Here is a 20,876-nt window from a genome sequence, read left to right as displayed (position 1 = left end):
TTCAATGCTGCAGACATGTTTTACTTCCCTTCCCTAGATCTGTGCCTCGACACAATCCTGTCTCGGAGCTCTACGGACAATTCCTTCGACCTCATGGCTTGGTTTTTGCTCTGACATGCACTGTCAACTGTGGGACCTTATATAGACGTGTGTGCCTTTCCAAATCATGTCCAATCAATTGAATTTACCACAGGTGGACTCCAATCAAGTCGTAGAAACATCTGAAGGATGATCAATGGAAACAAGATGCACCTGAGCTCAATTTCAAGTCTCATAGCAAAGGGTCTGAATACTTATGTAAATAAGGTATTTCTGTTTTTTATTTTTAATACATTTGCAAAATTTTCTAAAAATCTGTTTTTGCTTTGTCATTATGGGGTATTGTATGTAGATTGCTGAGGATTTTTTAAAAATTCAATCTGTTTTAGAATAAGGCTGTAACATAACAAAATGTGGAAAAAGTCAAGGGGTCTGGGTATTTTCCGAAGGCACTGTATGTTTTAGTAAGATTGGATTTTTTGCATTTATAGCAATGGTTATCAACTGTACTGCAGGGATGGAACGTAAATCACAGAACATTGAGGTGGTGGTGGCAGCTGCAGAGAGGTATTTGGGTGTGCAAGACTTGATGCCAGAAGAGTTACAGGGTGTGTTAAGTGGTGGTGTCCCATCCTTTCAGGCTGTTGGCCTGAGGTAGGACTAAATATATGTAAATAGTGGAGTAGGGTGGTGGGTTTTTAGTGATTGTAGGGTTAGATGGTAGGGTATTTGTTTATCATATATATACAACAAATTATCAAGCAAAGTATAAAGGAGTTATACTCCAGTCTAGTAGGTGGAGGTAATGCAACATTTATTGGATGCCAACGGCTGTTAAACCTAATCGAAGAAGTAGACACTAAAGAAGAAGACGGAGAAGAAGTTTACGGAAAATGGCAAGCTGGGGCAGGGTTGCTGGAGTTTTGAGAAACTTTTGGAGGAGACCTTGGTCGTACAGAACGCTGCATCGTGCCCTGGGACCAGGCGTTGTGGGGTCTGTCGTTGGAAGCGGACTGATATATTATCACTTTGAGCCGAGCAAGAGGTTTTTGCCCTTCACCGTCCATGCCGAGGAGGAAAAGGTAAAGTATCTTTGGTAAAGTGGCGCAGCTAGCTGGCTGGCTATCTGTAACGCGTTAGCTAGTTAGCCACGAACTTTGAGCTAACTAGCTATCCGAACTTGCCATGAATCTTGCTAGTTAGCTGTCAGTGCCTGGTGAATCATTATTTGTATGCTAAACTCGTCTACCAGGCATTATCACAACTGAATATTAGTACAGTACACAAGTAAACAGCCATATTAAGGACGATGCGCGGCGTCCTATATTGTAGTAGGCCTATATTAAACAACAAGTAGCCTATTTAGCTAAGGCTCGGCGTACAAATAATATGGTAGCTAGTTAGCTCAATGTTTTTTGGATCCAATCAACATTTGAGAATACTGTGGTGCATTCAGTACGACAGAACGGTGTTAAACGTTTAATTAGACGGAAACGGTACTGTACTGAACGACCAGTTGAAGAACGGCATGATGATTGTGTGTGTTCTTTATATTTGGTGTATGGGTGTGCTCCACGGTTTTTGTGAAATGTCGTTCAACACAATCCGACACTCAACATAGCAAACGTTGAACCGAAGTGAACACAGATTGGTGCACCTCCCAGTTGATTCCAATGATGTCACACATCTTTGGATCATTGGTGACTCTCCTATGTTTTCTTAGCCCCACAAGTTTGCTGTCATGTAAACAGTTAATAACTTGTAAGTACAGTTATTATAACAGTAACATTCTGTCATAGGGCATAACATTGAAGAAGTGTTTGAGTTAAGTCACGCTAAAATGACTACCTGTTTAACAGCTCGTGTCCCACGTTGAAAGGTATATCCATAGTCGGTTGACAGTTCTTATTAAACCCTTACATCAGTGTTTCCCAACCCTGGTCCTCGAGGACCCCCAACAGTACACATTTTCATTGTAGCCCTGGACAAACACACCTCATTCAACTCATTGAGGGCTTGATGATTAGTTGACAAGTTGAATCAGGTACTCGAGGACTAGGGTTGGGAAACACTGCCTTACATCACCGCACCAAGCAGTGCACAATAAAGTATTAAATCCAGTTGTTAGATGCTACTTCTACTTCCTGTCTGTGGCAGCACGATGGCCATATTGCGAGGTTGATTAACTAGGACAAACGGGTGTGAAACAGACAGGGAATGTGACCTTGCTCTGAGGAGACAGGAAGAGATGGTGACTCTGGCCTTGGCCAGGGGCTGCTTTACAAGTGGGATGCACTGTTGAGCGCTACATCCCGAGGGGTTCGTGCTGAATGTACGGAGATTGTGACAGCCGGTTAAATGGCGTCCCTAGACAAGGCAAGAACTAGATGTATGTCAGGAGAAGGGCAGTACTATCATAATAATAGTTATACTTGGAATACGGAGGAATAATGGAGGGGAAAAGAGAGGCAGAGGAGGTCTAAGAGAGAGGGAGGAAGAGGGTGAGCTTGAGTCAGTTCAAAATCAAATCAAATCAAATGGCGGGGAAAATGGAGATGGTTTGTTAAAGAAGAATGGTAGAAAGTGTAAGCAGAGTGAGTTGAAGACAAGAGGAGAAATGGAAGTGAATGAGGGAGGTATCGGAGGTGGTAGGTGTGGTGAAGTTCTCGGAGCCCGAGATTTGCACCGAGGGTCAGGATAAAGATGAGTCTGTGACAGTAGGAGTCAAGCTTTTGAAAAAGTGGATCCTTGCCTTTTGGCTGATCCATTTGTGGTTTCAGGGTGGGTGAAAACAGAGTTGGGTGCTGTGGAATCAGTGAGGGTAACCAGAAGTGGTCTGGTGATAATTGTTTGTGTTTCTGCTGGTCAGAGGGAGCAGGCGCTCCATGTTTAACTAATGGGGGCAATAGATGTGAATTGTTTTGCTCTCAAGAAAAGGGTGCCATTGAAAGGCATGTAAATATGAAAGCTGGGTAAGATTCCCAGTGTTTGTGATGCTCGTCATTTGGTGGGATGCAGACAGGGTGGCGTGAGTGAAGAAACAGAAGAGTCATTGTCTGTTCTTTTGAGTTTTGATGTTGTGTCTTTGCCCGACAAAGTGATGTTAGGATATATAAGTTATCCGGTACGAGCTTTTGTGCAGAATACATTACGTTATTACAGGTGTCAAGTTTATGGGCATGTGGCAGCAGTGTGTAGGAGGGAGGTTCCTAGGTGTGAGAAGTGTGCGGAAGGGCATGAGACAAAGGAATGCGTAGCATTGGGGAAAGTAGTGGTATGTGTTAATTTTAGGGGTGCCCATGGGGCTGGGGATCCGAAATGTCCGGTGCGAGAGAGGCAGGTTGAGGTTACCAGGGTTAGAGTATTGCAGAAGTTGTCATATGCTGAGGCAGGAAAGATGGGTCAAGGGGGAGGGATCCTGAGAGGACTGGTGTGAGTAGTAGATCTGTACCAGTACAGAGGATAAACCAACAAGTGATATATGTTTCAGTAAGATTGGATTTTTGGCATTTATAGCAATGGTTATCAACTGTACTGCAGGGATGGAACGTAAGTCGCAGAAAATAGAGGTAGTGGTGGCAGCTGCAGAGAGGTATTTGGGTGTGCAAGACTTGATGCCAGAAGAGTTACAGGTTGTGTTAAGTGGTGGTGTCCCATCCTTTCAGGCTGTTGGCCTGAGGTAGGAATAACTACTGGAGTATGGTAGTTATTATTATAGTTTTTTGTATTTTTTGAGAGTGTAGGGTATTGGTTGTATTTTTATTTATTTTTTAAAGCAAGGTATAAGGGAGTTATACTCCAGTCTAGTAGGTGGCGGTAATGCAACATTTATTGGACACCAACCGCCGTTAAACCTCATTGAAGAAGAAGAAACAAATCTCCCGACATGGGAAAAGGGCCGCTAAACAGGTACTTTCACAAGTCTGGAATTAAGTCGCACGGTTTGCTAGTGATATGCTCATAGACCTCGTTCATCGAGGCCTATGGGCTAATGTTTTCTATGTATTGGGAAATTGTGCAATCAGTAGATACATTGATAGAAGCAAGCAAATAAAATGTACAGTTGAAGTCGGAAGTTTACATACACCTTAGCCAAATACATTTAAACTGACATTTAATCCTAGTAAATATTCCCTGTCTTAGGTCAGTTAGGATCATCACTTTATTTTAAGAATGTGAAATGTCAGAATAATAGTAGAGAGAATGATTTATTTCAGCTTTTATTTCTTTCATCACATTCCCAGTGGGTCAGAAGTTTACATACACTCAATTAGTATTTGGTAGCATTGCCTTTAAATTGTTTAACTTGGGTCAAACGTTTCAGGTAGCCTTCCACAAGCTTCCCACAATAAGTTGGGTGAATTTTGGCCCATTCCTTCTGACAGAGCTGGTATAACTGAGTCAGGTTTGTAGGCCTCCTTGCTCGCACACACTTTTTCAGTTCTGCCCACAAATGTTCTATAGGATTGAGGTCAGGGCTTTGTGATGGCCACTCCAATACCTTGACTTTGTTGTCCTTAAGCCATTTTGCCACAACTTTGGAAGTATGCTTGGGGTCATTGTCCATTTGGAAGACCCATTTGCGACCAAGCTTTTAACTTCCTGACTGATGTCTTGAGATGTTGCTTCCAATATATCCACATAATTTTCCTTCCTCATGATGCCATCTATTTTGTGAAGTGCACCAGTCCCTCCTGCAGCAAAGCACCCCCACAGCATGATGCTGCCACCCCCATGCTTCACGGTTGGGATGGTGTTCTTCGGCTTGCAAGCTATCCCCTTTTTCCTCCAAACATAACGATGGTCATTATGGGCAAACAGTTCTATTTTTGTTTCATCAGACCAGAGGACATTTCTCCAAAAAGTACGATCTTTGTCCCCATGTGCAGTTGCAAACCGTAGTCTGGCTTTTTTATGCCGGTTTTGGAGCAGTGGCTTCTTCCTTGCTGAGCAGCCTTTCATCTTATGTCGACATAGGACTCGTTTTACTGTGGATATAGATACTTTTGTACCTGTTTCCTCCAGCATCTTCACAAGGTCCTTTGCTGCTGTTCTGGGATTGATTTGCACTTTTCGCACCAAAGTACGTTCATCTCTAGGAGACAGAACGCATCTCCTTCCTGAGCGGTATGACTGCTGTGTGGTCCCATGGTGTTTATACTTGCGTACCATCGTTTGTACAGATGAACGTGGTACCTTCAGGCATTTGGAAATTGCTCCCAAGGATGAACCAGACTTGTGGAGGTCTACAATTATTTTCCTGAGGTCTTGGCTGATTTCTTTTGATTTTCCCATGATGTCAAGCAAAGAGGCACTGAATTTGAAGGTAGGCCTTGAAATACATCCACATGTACACCTCCAATTGACTCAAATGATCAGAAGCTTCTAAAGCCATGACATCATTTTCTGGAATTTTCCAAGCTGTTTAAAGGCACAGTCAACTTAGTGTATGTAAACTTCTGACCCACTGGAATTGTGATACAGTGAATTATAAGTGAAATAATCTGTCTTTAAACAATTGTTGGAAAAATTACTTGTCATGCACAAAGTAGATGTCCTAACCGACTTGCCAAATCTATAGTTTGTTAAAAAGAAATTTGTGGAGTGGTTGAAAAACGAGTTTTAATGACTCCAACGTAAGTGTATGTAAACTTCCGACTTCAACTGTATCCATTAGCTAATTGCTGTTTGCATGAAAGTCTGTCATTTGGCTATGTGCCAAAATAGTTGGTCAGGAGTACTGACAATTAATTCTATAGCCATTCTTATCCAATTTTCAGCTTTGCACTGCCCCTTAGTTTAGACTTTGTCCTCCTTTTAGTGCTAATGCTTCCTTCTGTAGTATAGGTGCTTCCAGTGTCCCAGACGTCTGCCAGACGGATGCGCTTCAACCAGTTTGCCTCCATGATGTACGATAAGGAACTCTACATGACACCAAGGGATTTCCTCTTCTCAATCATGCTGGAGAATGTTGACCGTAAGTACAGTAGTATCAAATGATGGTGTCCATGTTGTAAAATGGCCTACCTGTTTGAAAAGGGATACTTTGTGATGTAATGAATGTAATTGTTTGGTATATGGCTACATTGGCTAGACACAAGCTCCCTCTGGGTAAGTGTATTGCATTTTGTTCCAAGCAAGAACTGCTCTTTACTTTTCCTTTCTTCTGCTTGTAGGTAAATTACAAAATAAAGCTCTAACCAAAAAGGTGAGTGTTGGGATCGGGTTAACTCATTGTCAGAACTTGTTTTGGATTTACTGTCGTCTTATCAACATGAGCATTACAGCAAGAGATTACTTTTAGTTGTTTCTCTTTGTATAATTTATGATACTTGGAGGAGGTGGATAAGATGCTGGATGCTGCCACACGGGCCCAGGCAGGCAACAGTCTGTTCAGAAACTTCGGAGACGATGGTACGTTTTCATGCCATGGTGAAAGAACCTCAATGGTGCTATGTGCTTTATCAAAGTAAAAAGATGCTGGCTAGTTATACTTCAGGCAGGAAAATATGTATTTGTTCAATATGTGGGAGTGTCAATCTAAACGGTTTAAATGAACACTCACTGAAATGTTTGTGTGATACAGATGGCATGTTTTGTGTCTTGCAGGTCTGATATCCTACACAGAGTACCTGTTCCTGTTGACTATTCTGACCAGTAAGTTATAGCATGATGTACAGTAGAAAAAGCCCTCCCTTTCAATGACATGCATTGAACCTGCATCCTCTCATGCTTACACAGCACATCTTACTTAATCTGGGTTGTGTCCATTAGGAGAACTGTAGCAAAATGGTTTGCAACTGAAAACAAAAAGGAGTGTTTGTTATTGGACAAGTTTAGTCGATGTCAATTGGCTAGCTAGTTAGCGGTATCTACTCAGTTGAGCTCTGCCCGACTGCTGAGGTTGCTGCGGAGGAGGTCAAAGGGGGTGAGTGTAGCCTAGTATCATTCAATAGGTGACGTCACCCACTCAAGGGCCGCAGCTTTTTCATGGGTGACAGATGTCGATGTGTTCAGAGGCTCCCTGGTTTGATCCCAGGTTGGGGCAGGGAGAGGAACGGAAGCAACAGTGTTATGCAAGGACAGAATGGTACCTTCCTGTTTCACTCAGTTTCAGAACATTTTCTTCTGTTGGGTGCCTAGTGAACACAACCCTGGTTTAGCACAGATGTAGCATATAGACGTGCCAAGGCAGTGCCACATTAAAGCATGTGAGATCTCATGCACTTTTCTGCATGCACAGTCATGCCTTGGCGGACCAGCGCAAACATAATGAATGTGTGGCAACACCTTTGTACAGGAGCTGGATTGGCGAGTTTCCGTTGCCCATGATATTCTCAGGCTCTGCATCTGATTGTCTGCGCATTAGGTTAACTTAATTTATTGACAGAGTACATTAGATTAGGCTATCTATCATGTTTAGGATAGTACATTGTGTAGCCTGTTACTGTAAAACATTGTGAAAATTATAAGATGATTATGTATGCATTACTTGAATTTGTGGGATTTTCTATGCCCTCCAAAGTTTAGTGCAGTGCCTGAATAGCTGTGTAAAACTTAAATGTAGCAGGACTGACTAAACCTGGGTGGTGGGTGTTCAGTAGGCACAAAATTAAAAATAACATATTCAAAAGGTCCAATAGAACGCTAATTTTCCTTTTCTATTTATATTATTATTTTCTCATATTTAGCTATTGAACACACTGCTCATGTGGTAGTGTTTTGATGACTTAACTTCCTAATTCAAGATGTTGCCCAGTCACCAACAATGTTGTGCTTGAATCATTATTTCAGAAGACCCTGCTGTTAACCGCTCATCTTGTCGCTGCTTTGTTCTGTCCAAGCAGTACCTAGATAAGCCTGTGATGTTATTTTCTAATAGAAAATGCATTGTGTTATTTCAGAGCCACACACAGGATTTCATATAGCTTTCAAAATGCTTGATATTGATGGCAATGAGCATGTGGACAGAAAGGAGTTTCTCAAGGTATGTTTTATAATCTATATTATAAAATGTTCCTTTTATGATATCGTCGCTCTCTGATGAAAACCTTGGAACTGCATTTGTGGCCAATTTTTTTTATTGATTGAAAGCAGTAATCCCCCTCAATGTACTCTGAACATTTCATGACTCTAGGACCAAGAAAATATATTCAAAATAGCTTCTGAAGCGTCATAATTGTATGTTCGTTAATGGGAAAATTTGGTAATTCTTTCAATTTCCTGACACATTTCTGGTTTGGAGATGAGAGGTTTTCATCAGACAGTGATGATGATATGCTTCTCAAGGAATTTATGGATTTGTATTTTCATGTTGCATATACAGTGGCTTGCGAAAGTATTCACCCCCCTTGGCATTTTTCCTATTTTGTTGCCTTACAACCTGGAATTGAAATGGATTTTTTTGAGGTTTGTATCATTTGATTTACACAACATGCCTACCACTTTGAAGATGCAAAATATATTTTTTTGTGAAACAAACAAGAAATAAGAAAAAAAAATAGAACTTGAGCATGCATAACTATTCACCCCTCCAAACTCAATACTTTGGAGAGCCACTTTTTGCAGTAATTACAGCTGCAAGTCTCTTGGGGTATGTCTCTATAAGCTTGGCACATCTAGCCACTGGGATTTTTGCCCATTCTTCAAGGCAAAACTGCTCCAGCTCCTTCAAGTTGGATGGGTTCCGCTGGTGTACAGCAATCTTTAAGTCATGCCACAGATTCTCAATTGGATTGAGGACTAGGCTTTGACTAGGCCATTCCAAGACATTTAAATGTTTCCCTTAAACCACTCGAGTGTTGCTTTAGCAGTATGCTTAGGGTCATTGTCCTGCTGGAAGGTGAACCTCCGTCCCAGTCTCAAATCTCTGGAAGACTGAAACAGGTTTCCCTCATGAATTTCCCTGTATTTAGCGTCATCCATCATTCCTTCAATTCTGACCAGTTTCCCAGTCCCTGCCGATGAAAAACATCCCCACAGCATGATGCTGCCACCACCATGCTTCACTGTGGGGATGGTGTTCTCGGGTGATGAGAGGTGTTGGGTTTGCACCAGACATAGCGTTTTCCTTGATGGCCTAAAAGCTCAATTTTAGTCTCATCTGACCAGAGTACCTTCTTCCATATGTTTGGGGAGTCTCCCATATGTCTTTTGGCGAACACCAAACGTGTTTGCTTATTTTTTTCTTTAAGCAATGGCTTTTTTCTGGCCACTCTTCCGTAAAGCCCAGCTCTGTGGAGTGTACGGCTTAAAGTGGTCCTATGGACAGATACTCCAATCTCAGCTGTTGAGCTTTGCAGCTCCTTCAGGGTTATCTTTGGTCTCTTTGTTGCCTCTGATTAATGCCCTCCTTGCCTGGTCCGTGAGTTTTAGTGGGCGGCCCTCTCTTGGCAGGTTTGTTGTGGTGCCATATTCTTTCAATTTTTTAATAATGGATTTAATGGTGCTCCGTGGGATGTTCAAAGTTTCAGATATTTTTTTATAACCCAACCCTGATCTGTACTTCTCCACAACTTTTCCCCTGACCTGTTTGGAGAGCTCCTTGGTCTTCATGGTGCCCCTAGCTTAGTGGTGTTGCAGACTCTGGGGCCTTTCAGAACAGGTGTGTGTGTGTGTGTGTGTGTGTATATACTGAGATCATGTGACAGATCATGTGACACTTAGATTGCACACAGGTGGACTTCTGAATTATGTGACTTCTGAAGGTAATTGGTTGCACCAGATCTTATTTAGGAGCTTCATAACAAAGGGGGAGAATACATATGCACGTACCACTTTTCCGTTATTCATTTTTTAGAATTTTTTCAAATAAGTTATTTTTTTCATTTCACTTCACTAATTTGGACTCTTTTGTGTATGTCCATTACATGAAATCCATTTAAATTACAGGTTGTAATGCAACAAAATAGGAAAAACGCCAAGGGGGATGAATACTTTTGCAAGGCTCTGTAGTAGTCTGTATTCAGTCTAATGTATTGTATATCAAAGTATAGTCGTGTATATCTATATCAAGTATCCACACTGTTACATTCCAAAATATTACCAACCCTTACATGGACGTTACCCAGTTGGAGGTTTTAAAATAAATGCTCCTACAAATAATTTGAGTACTATAGACTCTTGATACTAACGCAGAGAGTCACATGTTGTATGGCCAGTACCTCAAGTCTGTGCACCAATTTCTCCCACCTCAATTGGTTCCTTCTGTCAAAACATAGGCATGTTCATTCTAAGAGGTACCACATTTTATATGTTACAGAAACTAGCTTGTAAACATACTGTATTTGCTAGTTGGCTTTAGCACAATACAGTATGCATACATTGCTACAAAAATGCCTGTGACTGGTACAATTTTGTACCAAACCAATGAAAAGTTGATTCCCTAATTTCGAACAGAGGCTGGTGTGGACATCAGCAACACTGGGAACCACAGGGTTTAGTTAGCGTTAAGAGACCTCTGTTGTGTGTTCCTACTGGGAAGATGGGGTCCAAAACATACTACACGTAAGCATGTTATGCACCTGACAAAGGAGAGAGAGGAGCAGCATGGATAATCATTCAGCATGTTTGAGCGGATCAGTGTGAGCAAGGCAAGTGATCACTTTGATCACATCATGAGTAGTATTTGGGATGCAAGGTGATTTGTAGATCAGTAATTCTGTGTGGTCCAACTGCTGTGTAGTCGATCTCAAACACACAGACACTGTTTGCTGTTTCATACTGGCTCCAGTTTTAATATTAGTGAGGCATTGTGGGTAGTAGGTAACCTTTTGACTAATGAACATTTCTCTGTTATTGCTGACATTTATTGGATAATTCAGATGAGTAAGAGGTATGTATGTGTTATTAGTGGGTTTATAACTGAATTTTTTTACTGTAAGCTAGCTAAGAAATGCTCTCACTAGTAGTAAATGTTTTTAGCTTAATCTTTTGTTGTTTAGTATCTGCGTTATTATAATACAATAAATAATTGTTGCTGCTTTGTTTTGATGAAGCTCAAGAAAATCATTGGGAAAATAAAAGAGAAAGTGCCCAAGGAAGGTGCCACAGACATGGTGAGTCAACACTAAACCTTCTTTTTAAGACTGAACTCCTTAGTCATTTATGTGACTTCGTGAATGACATTGAATGGTCTTTGGGGAAATGGCCATTGAAAGCGCTAAGCCTTGCCAACTCTGTCATTGTACAATGATGTAAATGTAAACCATTGCGTACCGGCTGGAAAACTGATTGTGTTTACTCGTATTTCAAGCGTGATGGGGCTTGCAGTAATAACAAAGGCAGGAAATGTTGAAACTTGATGTCATCTTCACAGAAACCAGTCGTAGAGGAGGATGGTGTGAACACTACACTGCAGGCATTCTTCTTTGGCAGGAATGGCGAAAACAAGCTTCAGTACAATGGATTCTGCAGGTAAAATACACTACATGACCAAAGGTATGTGGACACCTGCTCATTCCAAAGTCATGGGCATTAAAATGGAGTTGGTCCACCCATTGCTGCTATAACAGCTTCCACTCTTCTGGGAAGGCTTTCCACTATATGTTGGAACATTGCTGCGGGGACTTGCTTCCATTCAGCCACGAGCATTAGTGAGGTCAGGCAATGATGTTGGGCGATTAGACCTGGCTCGCAGTCAGCGTTCCAATTCATACCAAAGGTCTCTGATGGGGTTGAGGTTAGTGCTTTGTGAAGGCCAGTCAAGTTTTTCCACACCGATCTCGACAAACCATTTATGTATGGACCTCGCTTTGTGCACTGGGGCATTGTCATGCTGAAACAGGAAAGGGCCTTCCCCAAACTGTTGCCACAAAGTTGGAAGCACAGAATTGTCTATAATGTCATTGTATGCTGTATTGTTAAGATTTCCCTTCACTGGAACTAAGGCGCCTAGCCCGAACCATGAAAAACAGCCCCAAACCATTGGTGAAGTGTGATTCATCACTCCAGAGAACACGTTTCCACTGCTCCAGAGTACAATGGCGGCGAGCTTTACAACACTCCAGCCGATGCTTGGCATTGCGCATGGTGATCTTAGGCTTGTGTGCGGCTGCTTGGCCATGGCAACCTATTTCGTGAAGCTCCCGACTAACAGTTCTTATGCTGATGTTGCTTCCAGAGGCAGTTTGAAAACTCGGTAGTGAGTGTTGCAATCGAGGACGGACGATTTTTACGCGCTTCAGCACTCGGTGGTCCAGTTCTGTGAGCTTGTGTGGCCTACCACTTCGCGGCTGAGCCGTTGTTGCTCCTAGACATTGCCACTTCACAATAACAGCACTTAGAGTTGACCGGGGAAGCTCTATCAGGGCAGAAATTTGATGAACTGACTTGTTGGAAAGGTAGAATCCTATGACGGTGCCACGTTGAAAGTCACTGAACTCTTCAGTTAGGCCATTCTACTGCCAATGTTTGTCTATGGAGATTGCATGGCTGTGTGCTCGGGTTTATACACCGGTCAGCAACGGGTGTGGCTGAAATAGCCGAATCCGCTAATTTGAAGGGGTGTCCACATACTTTTGTGTATATATACACTACCGTTCAAAAGTTTGGGGTCACTTAGAAATGTCCTCGAAAGAAAAACCTTTTTTTTTGTCCATTAAAATAACATCAAATTGATCAGAAATACATTGTAGACATTGTTAATGTTGTAAATGGCTATTGTAGCTGGAAACTGCAGATTTTTAATGGAATATCTACATAGGCGTACGGAGGACCATTATCAGCAACCATCAGTCCTGTGTTCCAATGGCACGTTGTTTGCTAATCCAAGTTTATCATTTTTAAAAGGCTAATTGATCATTAGAAAACCCTTTTGCAATTATGTTGGCACAGCTGAAAATTGTTGTGCTGATTTTAAAGAAGCAATAAAACAGGCCTTCTTGAGACTAGTTGAGCATCTGGAGCATCAGCAATTGTGGGTTTGATTACAGGCTCAAAATGGCCAGAAACAAAGAACTTTCTTCTGAAACTCGTCAGTCTATTCTTGTTCTGAGAAATGAAGGCTATTCCATGCGAGAAATTGCCAAGAAACTGAAGATCTCGTACAACGCTGTGTACTACTCCCTTCACAGAACAGCGCAAATTGGCTCTAACCATAATAGAAAGAGGAGTGGGAGGCCCCGGTGCACAACTGAGCAAGAGGACAAATACATTAGTGTCTAGTTTGAGAAACAGACCCCTCACAGGTCCTCAACTGGCAGCTTCATTAAATAGTACCCGCAAAACACCAGTCTCAACGACAACAGTGAAGAGGCGACTCCGGGATGCTGACCTTCTAGGCAGAGTTGCAAAGAAAAAGCCATATCTCAGACTAGCCAATAAAAATAAACGATTAAGATGGGCAAAAGAACGCAGACACTGGACAGAGGAAGATTGGAAAAAAGTGTTATGGACAGACGAATCGAAGTTTGAGGTGTTCGGATCACAAAGAAGAACATTTGTGAGACGCAGACCAAATGAAAATATGCTGGAGGAGTGCTTGATGCCATCTGTCAAGCATGGTGGAGGCCATGTGATGGTCTGGGGGTGCTTTAGTGGTAAAGTGGGAGATTTGTACAGGGTAAAAGGGATCTTGAAGAAGGAAGGCTATCACTCCATTTTGCAACGCCATGCCATACCCTGTGGACGGCGCTTAATTGCAGCAAATTTCCTCCTACAACAGGACAATGACCCAAAGCACAGCTCCAAACTATGCATGAACTATTTAGGGAAGAAGCAGTCAGCTGGTATTCTTTCTATAATGGAGTGGCCAGTACAGTCACCGGATCTCAACCTTATTGAGCTGTTGTGGGAGCAGCTTGACCGTATGGTACGTAAGAAGTGCCCATCAAGCCAATCCAACTTGTGGGAGGTGCTTCAGGAAGCATGGGGTGAAATCTCTTCAGATTACCTCAACAAATTGACAACTAGAATGCCAAAGGTCTGCAAGGCTGTAATTGCTGCAAATGGAGGATTCTTTGACGAAAGCAAAGTTTGAAGGACACAATCATTATTTATAACCTTGTCAATGACTATATTTCCTATTCAAACTCATTTCATGTATGTTTTCATGGAAAACAAGGACATTTCTAAGTGACCCCAAACTTTTGAAATGGTAGTGTAGGTGTACCTAATCCTAGTAAAATCATGTTTTCTCATACGCACTGAATACTTATTGTTTATCTAGGATCAGTGTTGCCTGTTAGATCATAATATAGTTACGTGGACAGGGAGACCAGATCCTAGATCAGCATTCCTACTCTGAGACACTTTTTGAGTACGGGCCCAGAACCGACCTAGTCCCGTTCAGTGTCTTTACTCTGGATATCTCCTCTAGGTTCATGGAGGACCTGCAGGCGGAGGTGCAGGAGATGGAGTTCCTGCAGTTTTCCAAGGGCATGGACACCATGCGGCGGGAGGACTTTGCCGAGTGGCTGCTGCACTACACCAACGAGGAAGCCAACGAGGCCTACTGGGAGAACATGAGGAAGAGGATCCCTGCTGGCCAGGTAAAAAGGAACATGGCCCTGTTCCACTGCTTTGAAAAATCCACCCTTCCTTCTTTAAGGTCATCACAGATTATTAGGGGTTGTGATAGGTGAAAGCAAGGTTGCCAATTGCCACCCGATCATTTTCCCCAATCCAACCAATTCAGATATGGGGTTACTTTAATGAAGGAAGGATGCATTTTCTATTCGAACAGGGCCAGGGATAATATGCAGTCATGTCAATGTACCTTCATGTTTAAGAAGTTGTGAAATATAGCACATTTTGGGGGGGCTCTCAAGGGTTGACTTCTCAATGTACGACTTGGACATTTGTCCCTCTTCTCTTGTAGAGCATCACATTTGACGAGTTCAAAGCGTTCTGCCTATTCACCAACAATCTGGAGGACTTTGCCTTCTCTGTGAAAATGATAAGTGAAGCCAACCGACCTATTGGAATGGGTAATTTTCATTTCTACCTTGTTTTTAGTAGGAAGGGCACTTTGTATGAAAGATTCTAATTCATCATATTCAAACCAAGGACATTATCCTGATAGTCTGTTTCCCTTCCATTCTCCACAGTCCAATTTAAGCGAGCTGTGAAGATCGCCACAGGGCACGACCTCTCGGAGAACGTGCTGGACACTGTGTTCAAGATCTTTGACCTGGATGGTGATAACTGCCTGAGCCACAAGGAGTTTATCGGAGTGATGGAGGACAGAGTACTGCGTGGCTTGAAGGTAAAGGGGGCATTTATCAGTTGGCAATCACATTAAAATGTCTGTCAGGGCATTATTTGGTCTTGAGATCCGCGCTTCACTCGAACTTTCATGCAGGTCTCCAATTTACTTGTTAATAATCATTGTGTTGTGAGTTGCGGTCTCTGTATGAATTGTGCTATACAAGTTACGTTTCAGCCAAGGCTACACAATCTGACCGAACCACCCCGTCCCACCCTCCAGGACACCTTTTCCTGTGTACTAAAGAACCTTTAAACGTGTCCTGGTGATCAAGTCACTCTGTAAAGTTGATTAACGTTATTATGTGATGTTTGTATTTCCCCAGGTGCAGCCCCAGCGTGGCATCACTGATTACTGGAAGTGTGTGAAGAGAGAGACACTGAAAGGGGCCCAAGAGGCCCTCCGGGACACAGGAAGCCCTTTCTGAGGGGTTACGTCATTGGATTGAGAAGCTCCTTACGAGGGTTCACTGGGTGACTCCAATGTAAAGCATTGATGGCTGACCACTAGTTGCTCATTATCACTTGATATTTGTCAATGGAATATAAATATGGTCCTCATGAACCAAATCAATAAGGGATGATACCAAATTCAATGTTTTTCAGGCTTCCTTTTTGTTTGTGAAAATGTTATTGCAATATACATAATCTACGGGTGAGTTTTTTGTTTACAATATGTTCTAATTAGGCTTGGGCGATATACCGGGGTATTTCCAAATACCGACGGTATGATTTTCAATACTGTGCTACGCCACTGCTTATAGCTAGCTAGCTATAAGTGTAACTATAAGAAATCTAAGATGTGTCAAATAAATTATATCCATCTTAGGGCTCCAGCTATGCATTTGGTTTGCTAACTTGCTAGATGTCAAGATCAAGCTTCTTGGTTACAGAAGAGACATTAAATCCCCTCATGGATCCCTGTTGCCTAAATTGTTTTGTGTGTCAAAGAAATGTAAATGTCTTGACACACAAAACAATTTAGGCAACCGGGATCTTGATCCATGAGGGGATTTAATGTCTCTCTAGCGCCACTTGTGTGCACATTTGGCAATACCGTATACTCCGGTATGGTACAGAAACGGTATGAAAATCTAGATACAGCCCCAATGATTCTAATCCTGGAAATTGGTTGCGACACTTGGTGCCAGTCTATGCATACAAGGCATGTGAAATGTGAGCTCTTTTTACATTTATTGAATGTCTTTTATACCCTATTTTGCTGCGCAAATACATGTTTTGTTTACAGGTAGTGGTTTAGTGGTATCATTGGAATTTCATTAAGTTCTAAAATGCTGAATCATGGAAAAAGTCATACGTGAAAAGAGTAATGAAATATGTCCCTGTCTTCAAATTGCTATGTACAGTTGTGCTGTAATATATTTGCACAGTTCATGTTCTTCTAAAATAAGTTGTAATTGAGAACTTTGATCACACATTTGTTTAATTTAAAACTGAAATGGAGATTTTTCACTTCATGTCAAATGGCCTGGACTAAATTATTCAAACTTCAAATTAATTTGGTTGGAATCAGGTGATTCTCGTTTACGGTGTAATTTCTCACCATTGGTAAATTGCATGTGTCTACAGGGTAAAAATAGCATTTTAACCAGTTTTGAAAAGAGAAAATTGAACTTTCTCCTCCATTGGAGGCCAATATGAGTGCAACTGTATACCTTTTTCCGAGATTAATTAAATGTTTGAAAATTGCTGCATTTCTCCTGGTATGTGTGTGCCATAAAAATACAGAATCATTTTTACAAGAGGGTAGGAATAAAATTGCGGCAGCAAAAAATTCACAAGAGCAACGACTATTCTGGAATTTATTATAGAGTTGACCCCATATTAAGATCACATTTGAGTATGTGGTTTAACCATTGAAGCGTGTGTGTGTATGTATGTGTAATATATATATATATATATATATATATATATATATATACACACACACACACGATTTCAGAAAAAGTTAGAGACAAAAACAACCAGCTTACTTCTGTGGTAGATTAAGAAACAGAGTGACTGATACCAAAGGTTATCAGTGAATACAGCATACATAGCTACAGTAACTTTAGAGCACAAAGCCGTCTTTGGTCTTATCACTTACTATAAACTCATACATCAATTTGTATTGTATCAAAAATAGAAAGTCATTTAAAGTAAATTCACATTTTTAACATACAATATGTAATAAAGGAGCATACATTGAAAAGACGTGTGTGATTAAAATGTTCAAACCTTGGTTAAGGACCTACTGGTTTTGCCATTTTTTTACAAATCTATTTGTCCTGTCCAAATAATTGCATGGTTCTGGCTACCCATGGACTTTCAATATTGGTATCATTCATTGATATGACACAGTATGCAACTAAATATTGTTTTAATATTATATAGAAACACATGAAACGTTGAGAGATTGTCATTAAAGAACAGACCTGTGCTTTCAATCCTGGGCTTTTAAAACAAGGCCTCGTGAATAGCCTCTGCTGCTTCATTGGACATGGAGAATGACGTGTATGATTTTCTCTAGTTTAACTATTACTACTAACCCCTGCAGATGAGCCCAGCTCAGACAAACTGTTCTGGTGCCCTCCTAACTTGTTTAGAAAGGTGGTTCTGTTGCCTCCTGGGTTGCGTGGTGATTCGGTTATTTCTTGCTGCACGTGATGAACTGCAGCCAGTTGGACCTTCCGGGTGAGATAAATAGATCAGCAAAGCACTTTCAAAGTGTTGTTTGATCTGCTGTTGAGAAAGAAGACAATTACAACATTTATTAGCAACAGAAACAACTACTGCTCTAATAGAGCTATGAAAAAAATGATGGATGTCATCGGCCTTTCACCTTGATTGGACTTGGGGGTTAGGGGTCGTTCTCCTTCTTCACCGTCACGTCGCTGTCTCCGGCCAGGATGGTGGAGATCTCTCCCTGCATAAAGGCCCAGGGCACGGTGGATCCGGCCAGGGGACAGCGCTCGCCGCTGGGGCAGTACACCTCACCTCCAGGGCCCTGACTGCGGATGGAGCCACGCGTGCATGGGAAGCAGAACTTGTGGTGCGGGACAGACGGACATTGGACAAAGTGAGTGTCTTCCAGACGCTCTCGGCAGAGGGTGCAGCAAAGCAGGGAGCCGCTCCCGGACTCCCCAGCACTGGTGGTGCTCGGCCCCCCTTGGGCACCCTGGCCCACATCTGCCTGGGAGACTGCAGCGGAGGCAGAGGAGGGACTGCCGCTGGTTGGGCGGCCAGCTGCGGAGGAGTGGGCCGAGGACATGCCGGGGCCATCTCGGGACATCTGGCTTGAGCTCAGGCTGTCGGCCACTCCCATGAGCGCTGAGATGGGCGAGGGCTGGCTGTGGGAGCGGGGCAGGCTGTCCTGGGGGATGGGCATGCCTGAGCCTAGGGGCTCCATGCCTGGATAGGCACCTCGAGGCCAGGGCTCTCTGGCTGGGTGATCCCCCATGGGCCTTCCATCACTCTCTCCGTTTTCAGAGCTCGGGGATGCTTTGCGTCGCCGTGCAGCACCCTTTGTAGGTGCAGAGCGGCCGGCAGGTGCCATGGGCATGCCGGCCTCCGTGTACGGCTGTGGGAGGACGTCGGGCATTGGTGGCTCCTTAAACGAGCGCACACCATCACTCAGGAGCTCCGTGAGTGCACGCCAGTCCCCGGCGCCCTGCCGCCTCTCATATTCCACGTAACGCAGCCCAGAGTTCACCGCTTTGCCTGCGTCTTTGTTTGAGTCGCGAAACATCTGCCTGACAAGCTCTGGGATGCCCGAGAAGACTATTCCAGAGCCGCTGGGGTACTCCACAAACACCTTCAGCTCAAACTCAGGCCCGGTGCCGGCTTCGAAAGCGAGAATGCGCCCCACCAGGTTGTGGTCTTTCCTGAAGCGCACACTGAAGGGGGCACAGCCGCAGAGGGTCACCAGGACGTCTCGTACAGCTCTGGGGCGGTTGGGCCAGCCCTCTGCCCGGCTCCTGGCACTCTCTGCCAGCTCAGCCATGACCTCCCCATTCCTCCAGCCTGCCTCCAGACCCACCAGAGTGGAGGCACCAGCCCCCAGCGACATGGCTGACATTACCTGACGCCTGCCAACATCACTCATTATTGGGCCAGAGGAACCAGCCATCTGCGGGCCCCCAGCTCTGGTGCCTGAAACGGGGGCCAACAAGCCGTGAGGGGCCCCCACTAACCCCTGGGCTAACAAAGCATGAGGTATGGTCCCATGTAGAGCAGGTACGGCCCCAGCCATAGCCCTTCTAGTGTTGGGGCTCTGCCTGCTCCCCTCTGACATACTCACATCTTCAGCTCTGTGCAGACCATTGGGGAGGCGGGGAGAAACTCCATACTCTCCCCTCCCCCTGTCTAAACGCTCTGCGTGCTGCCTCCCTCCTTCCATCGGCCCACCTGAGCTGGGTTTGCCTTGCTGAGGGCCCGGGGACCTTCCGTCCAAAACTCCGTGGCTGCTCTTCAACTGCCTGGCCGTCTCAATTAGTAGCTCGATTCTGTCCGCCCCGTCGTAGTTCACGCATCCCCGGCAAACAGCTTCGCTGAATTCCCAGAGCATGGCCCAGGGCATCTTGGGCAGATCGCAGAGGTAGCACCATTGCCGTCTAGAGGATGCCTGCGAGGCGGAGGACATGTTGTTTACAGGCCCTCGCACAAACTTTCTTGAGCGGCCAACGCGTTTCAGTCTTTGTTTTTCGCGGCTTCGTCAATATTCAGTCACGTCGAGCAACATGTCCTGATTTTGTTGTAAAATATGAAACTATGCTCGAAAAGCTCTTGTTGATTGCTGCTTTTAAAAGTTAGCAACGTTTTCTTTTTCGGCCTGCCCGTGTCGGTCTGTCAGGGCGGAAGTAAAATGTGTTTAAGACACCGGATACACACACCTACGCTGCATTGCGGTTGCATTCTGGGAGCTGTAGTTGAAGTCTGAACTTCTCTCCTTTAAAGCTGGCCAGCTCACACTCGTTCAACATTTCAAGAAAAATTACTTTGCTAACTAGCTACGTGATTAATGCAATTTTCAGTCCCCAACGCTTCTACGACTAAAGAGGGAACTAGCTCATTATTGGCTGGCTTGCACGTGTGAGAGATTGAGTGCTCGTGAGGTAGCCAAGGCAACAGAAGTTACAGAATGTGTTCGAGCAGATCCGTTTTGTTAAGTCCTTGACCATCGTTGGTCACCGCCTCTCAAAGTCTGTTGCATTAGGCAAAACAATCTCCCACTTGCGCCTACATGTTGACTGCATGTACTTTACAAAAATCAGGTGCTCAAAGTTCAAATAAATGTCTGCAGTATTGGCCTCCATCATTCTTAAATGGAAGTTTGGAACCACCAAGACTCTTCCTAGAGCTGGCCGCCCGGCCAAACTGAGCAATCGGGGAGAAGGGCCAGTATAATACCGGCATTATCTCCAATGTATTGTCCATGTAAAAAACCTGTCTGATTAGGATAAATAATATCCGACAATACCTTTTTAATTCTATGCGCTATGCACTTTGCTAGAATGTTTGCATCACAACACTGAAGTGTAAGGGGCCTCCAATTTTTTTAATAGACTGGATCTTTATATTTACCACACGTCCTGTTTCAGTAATAATGAAATCAGACCTTCTTGTTGAGTATC

The 20,876-nt window shown here is 43.4% G+C and overlaps 2 protein-coding genes across 3 annotated transcripts; one reads left to right on the top strand and one right to left on the bottom strand.

The window, feature by feature from the left end:
- Window positions 1–603: 603 nt before the first annotated feature.
- LOC311136171 (calcium uptake protein 2, mitochondrial-like) lies at window positions 604–16,953 on the top strand. Its single transcript, XM_084170265.1, has 12 exons — window positions 604–1,121; window positions 5,887–6,016; window positions 6,216–6,247; window positions 6,378–6,453; window positions 6,649–6,696; window positions 7,944–8,026; window positions 11,037–11,096; window positions 11,357–11,454; window positions 14,357–14,528; window positions 14,858–14,966; window positions 15,087–15,244; window positions 15,570–16,953. Exons 1-12 carry the CDS (start codon window positions 933–935, stop codon window positions 15,669–15,671), a joined length of 1,257 nt encoding a protein of 418 aa, XP_084026391.1. The 5' UTR covers window positions 604–932; the 3' UTR covers window positions 15,672–16,953.
- Window positions 16,954–17,606: 653 nt separating this feature from the next.
- Window positions 17,607–20,090, bottom strand: LOC311136170 (interferon regulatory factor 2-binding protein 1-like). Of its 2 annotated transcripts, none has more exons than XM_084170263.1 (2): window positions 18,086–20,090; window positions 17,607–17,985 (listed from the first exon to the last, which is right to left on the bottom strand). In XM_084170263.1, exon 1 carries the CDS (start codon window positions 19,883–19,885, stop codon window positions 18,104–18,106), a length of 1,782 nt encoding a protein of 593 aa, XP_084026389.1. In that variant the 5' UTR covers window positions 19,886–20,090; the 3' UTR covers window positions 17,607–17,985; window positions 18,086–18,103. The 2 variants fall into 2 exon arrangements, with proteins under 2 accessions (XP_084026389.1, XP_084026390.1); XM_084170264.1 differs by having other exon boundaries at window positions 17,899–17,982; window positions 18,086–19,983.
- Window positions 20,091–20,876: the final 786 nt, after the last annotated feature.

Source organism: Coregonus lavaretus (genome assembly GCF_964263955.1).
Source record: "Coregonus lavaretus genome assembly, chromosome: 10".
Taxonomy (NCBI): Eukaryota; Metazoa; Chordata; class Actinopteri; order Salmoniformes; family Salmonidae; genus Coregonus; species Coregonus lavaretus.
This window is presented reverse-complemented; position numbering and strand designations above follow the sequence as displayed.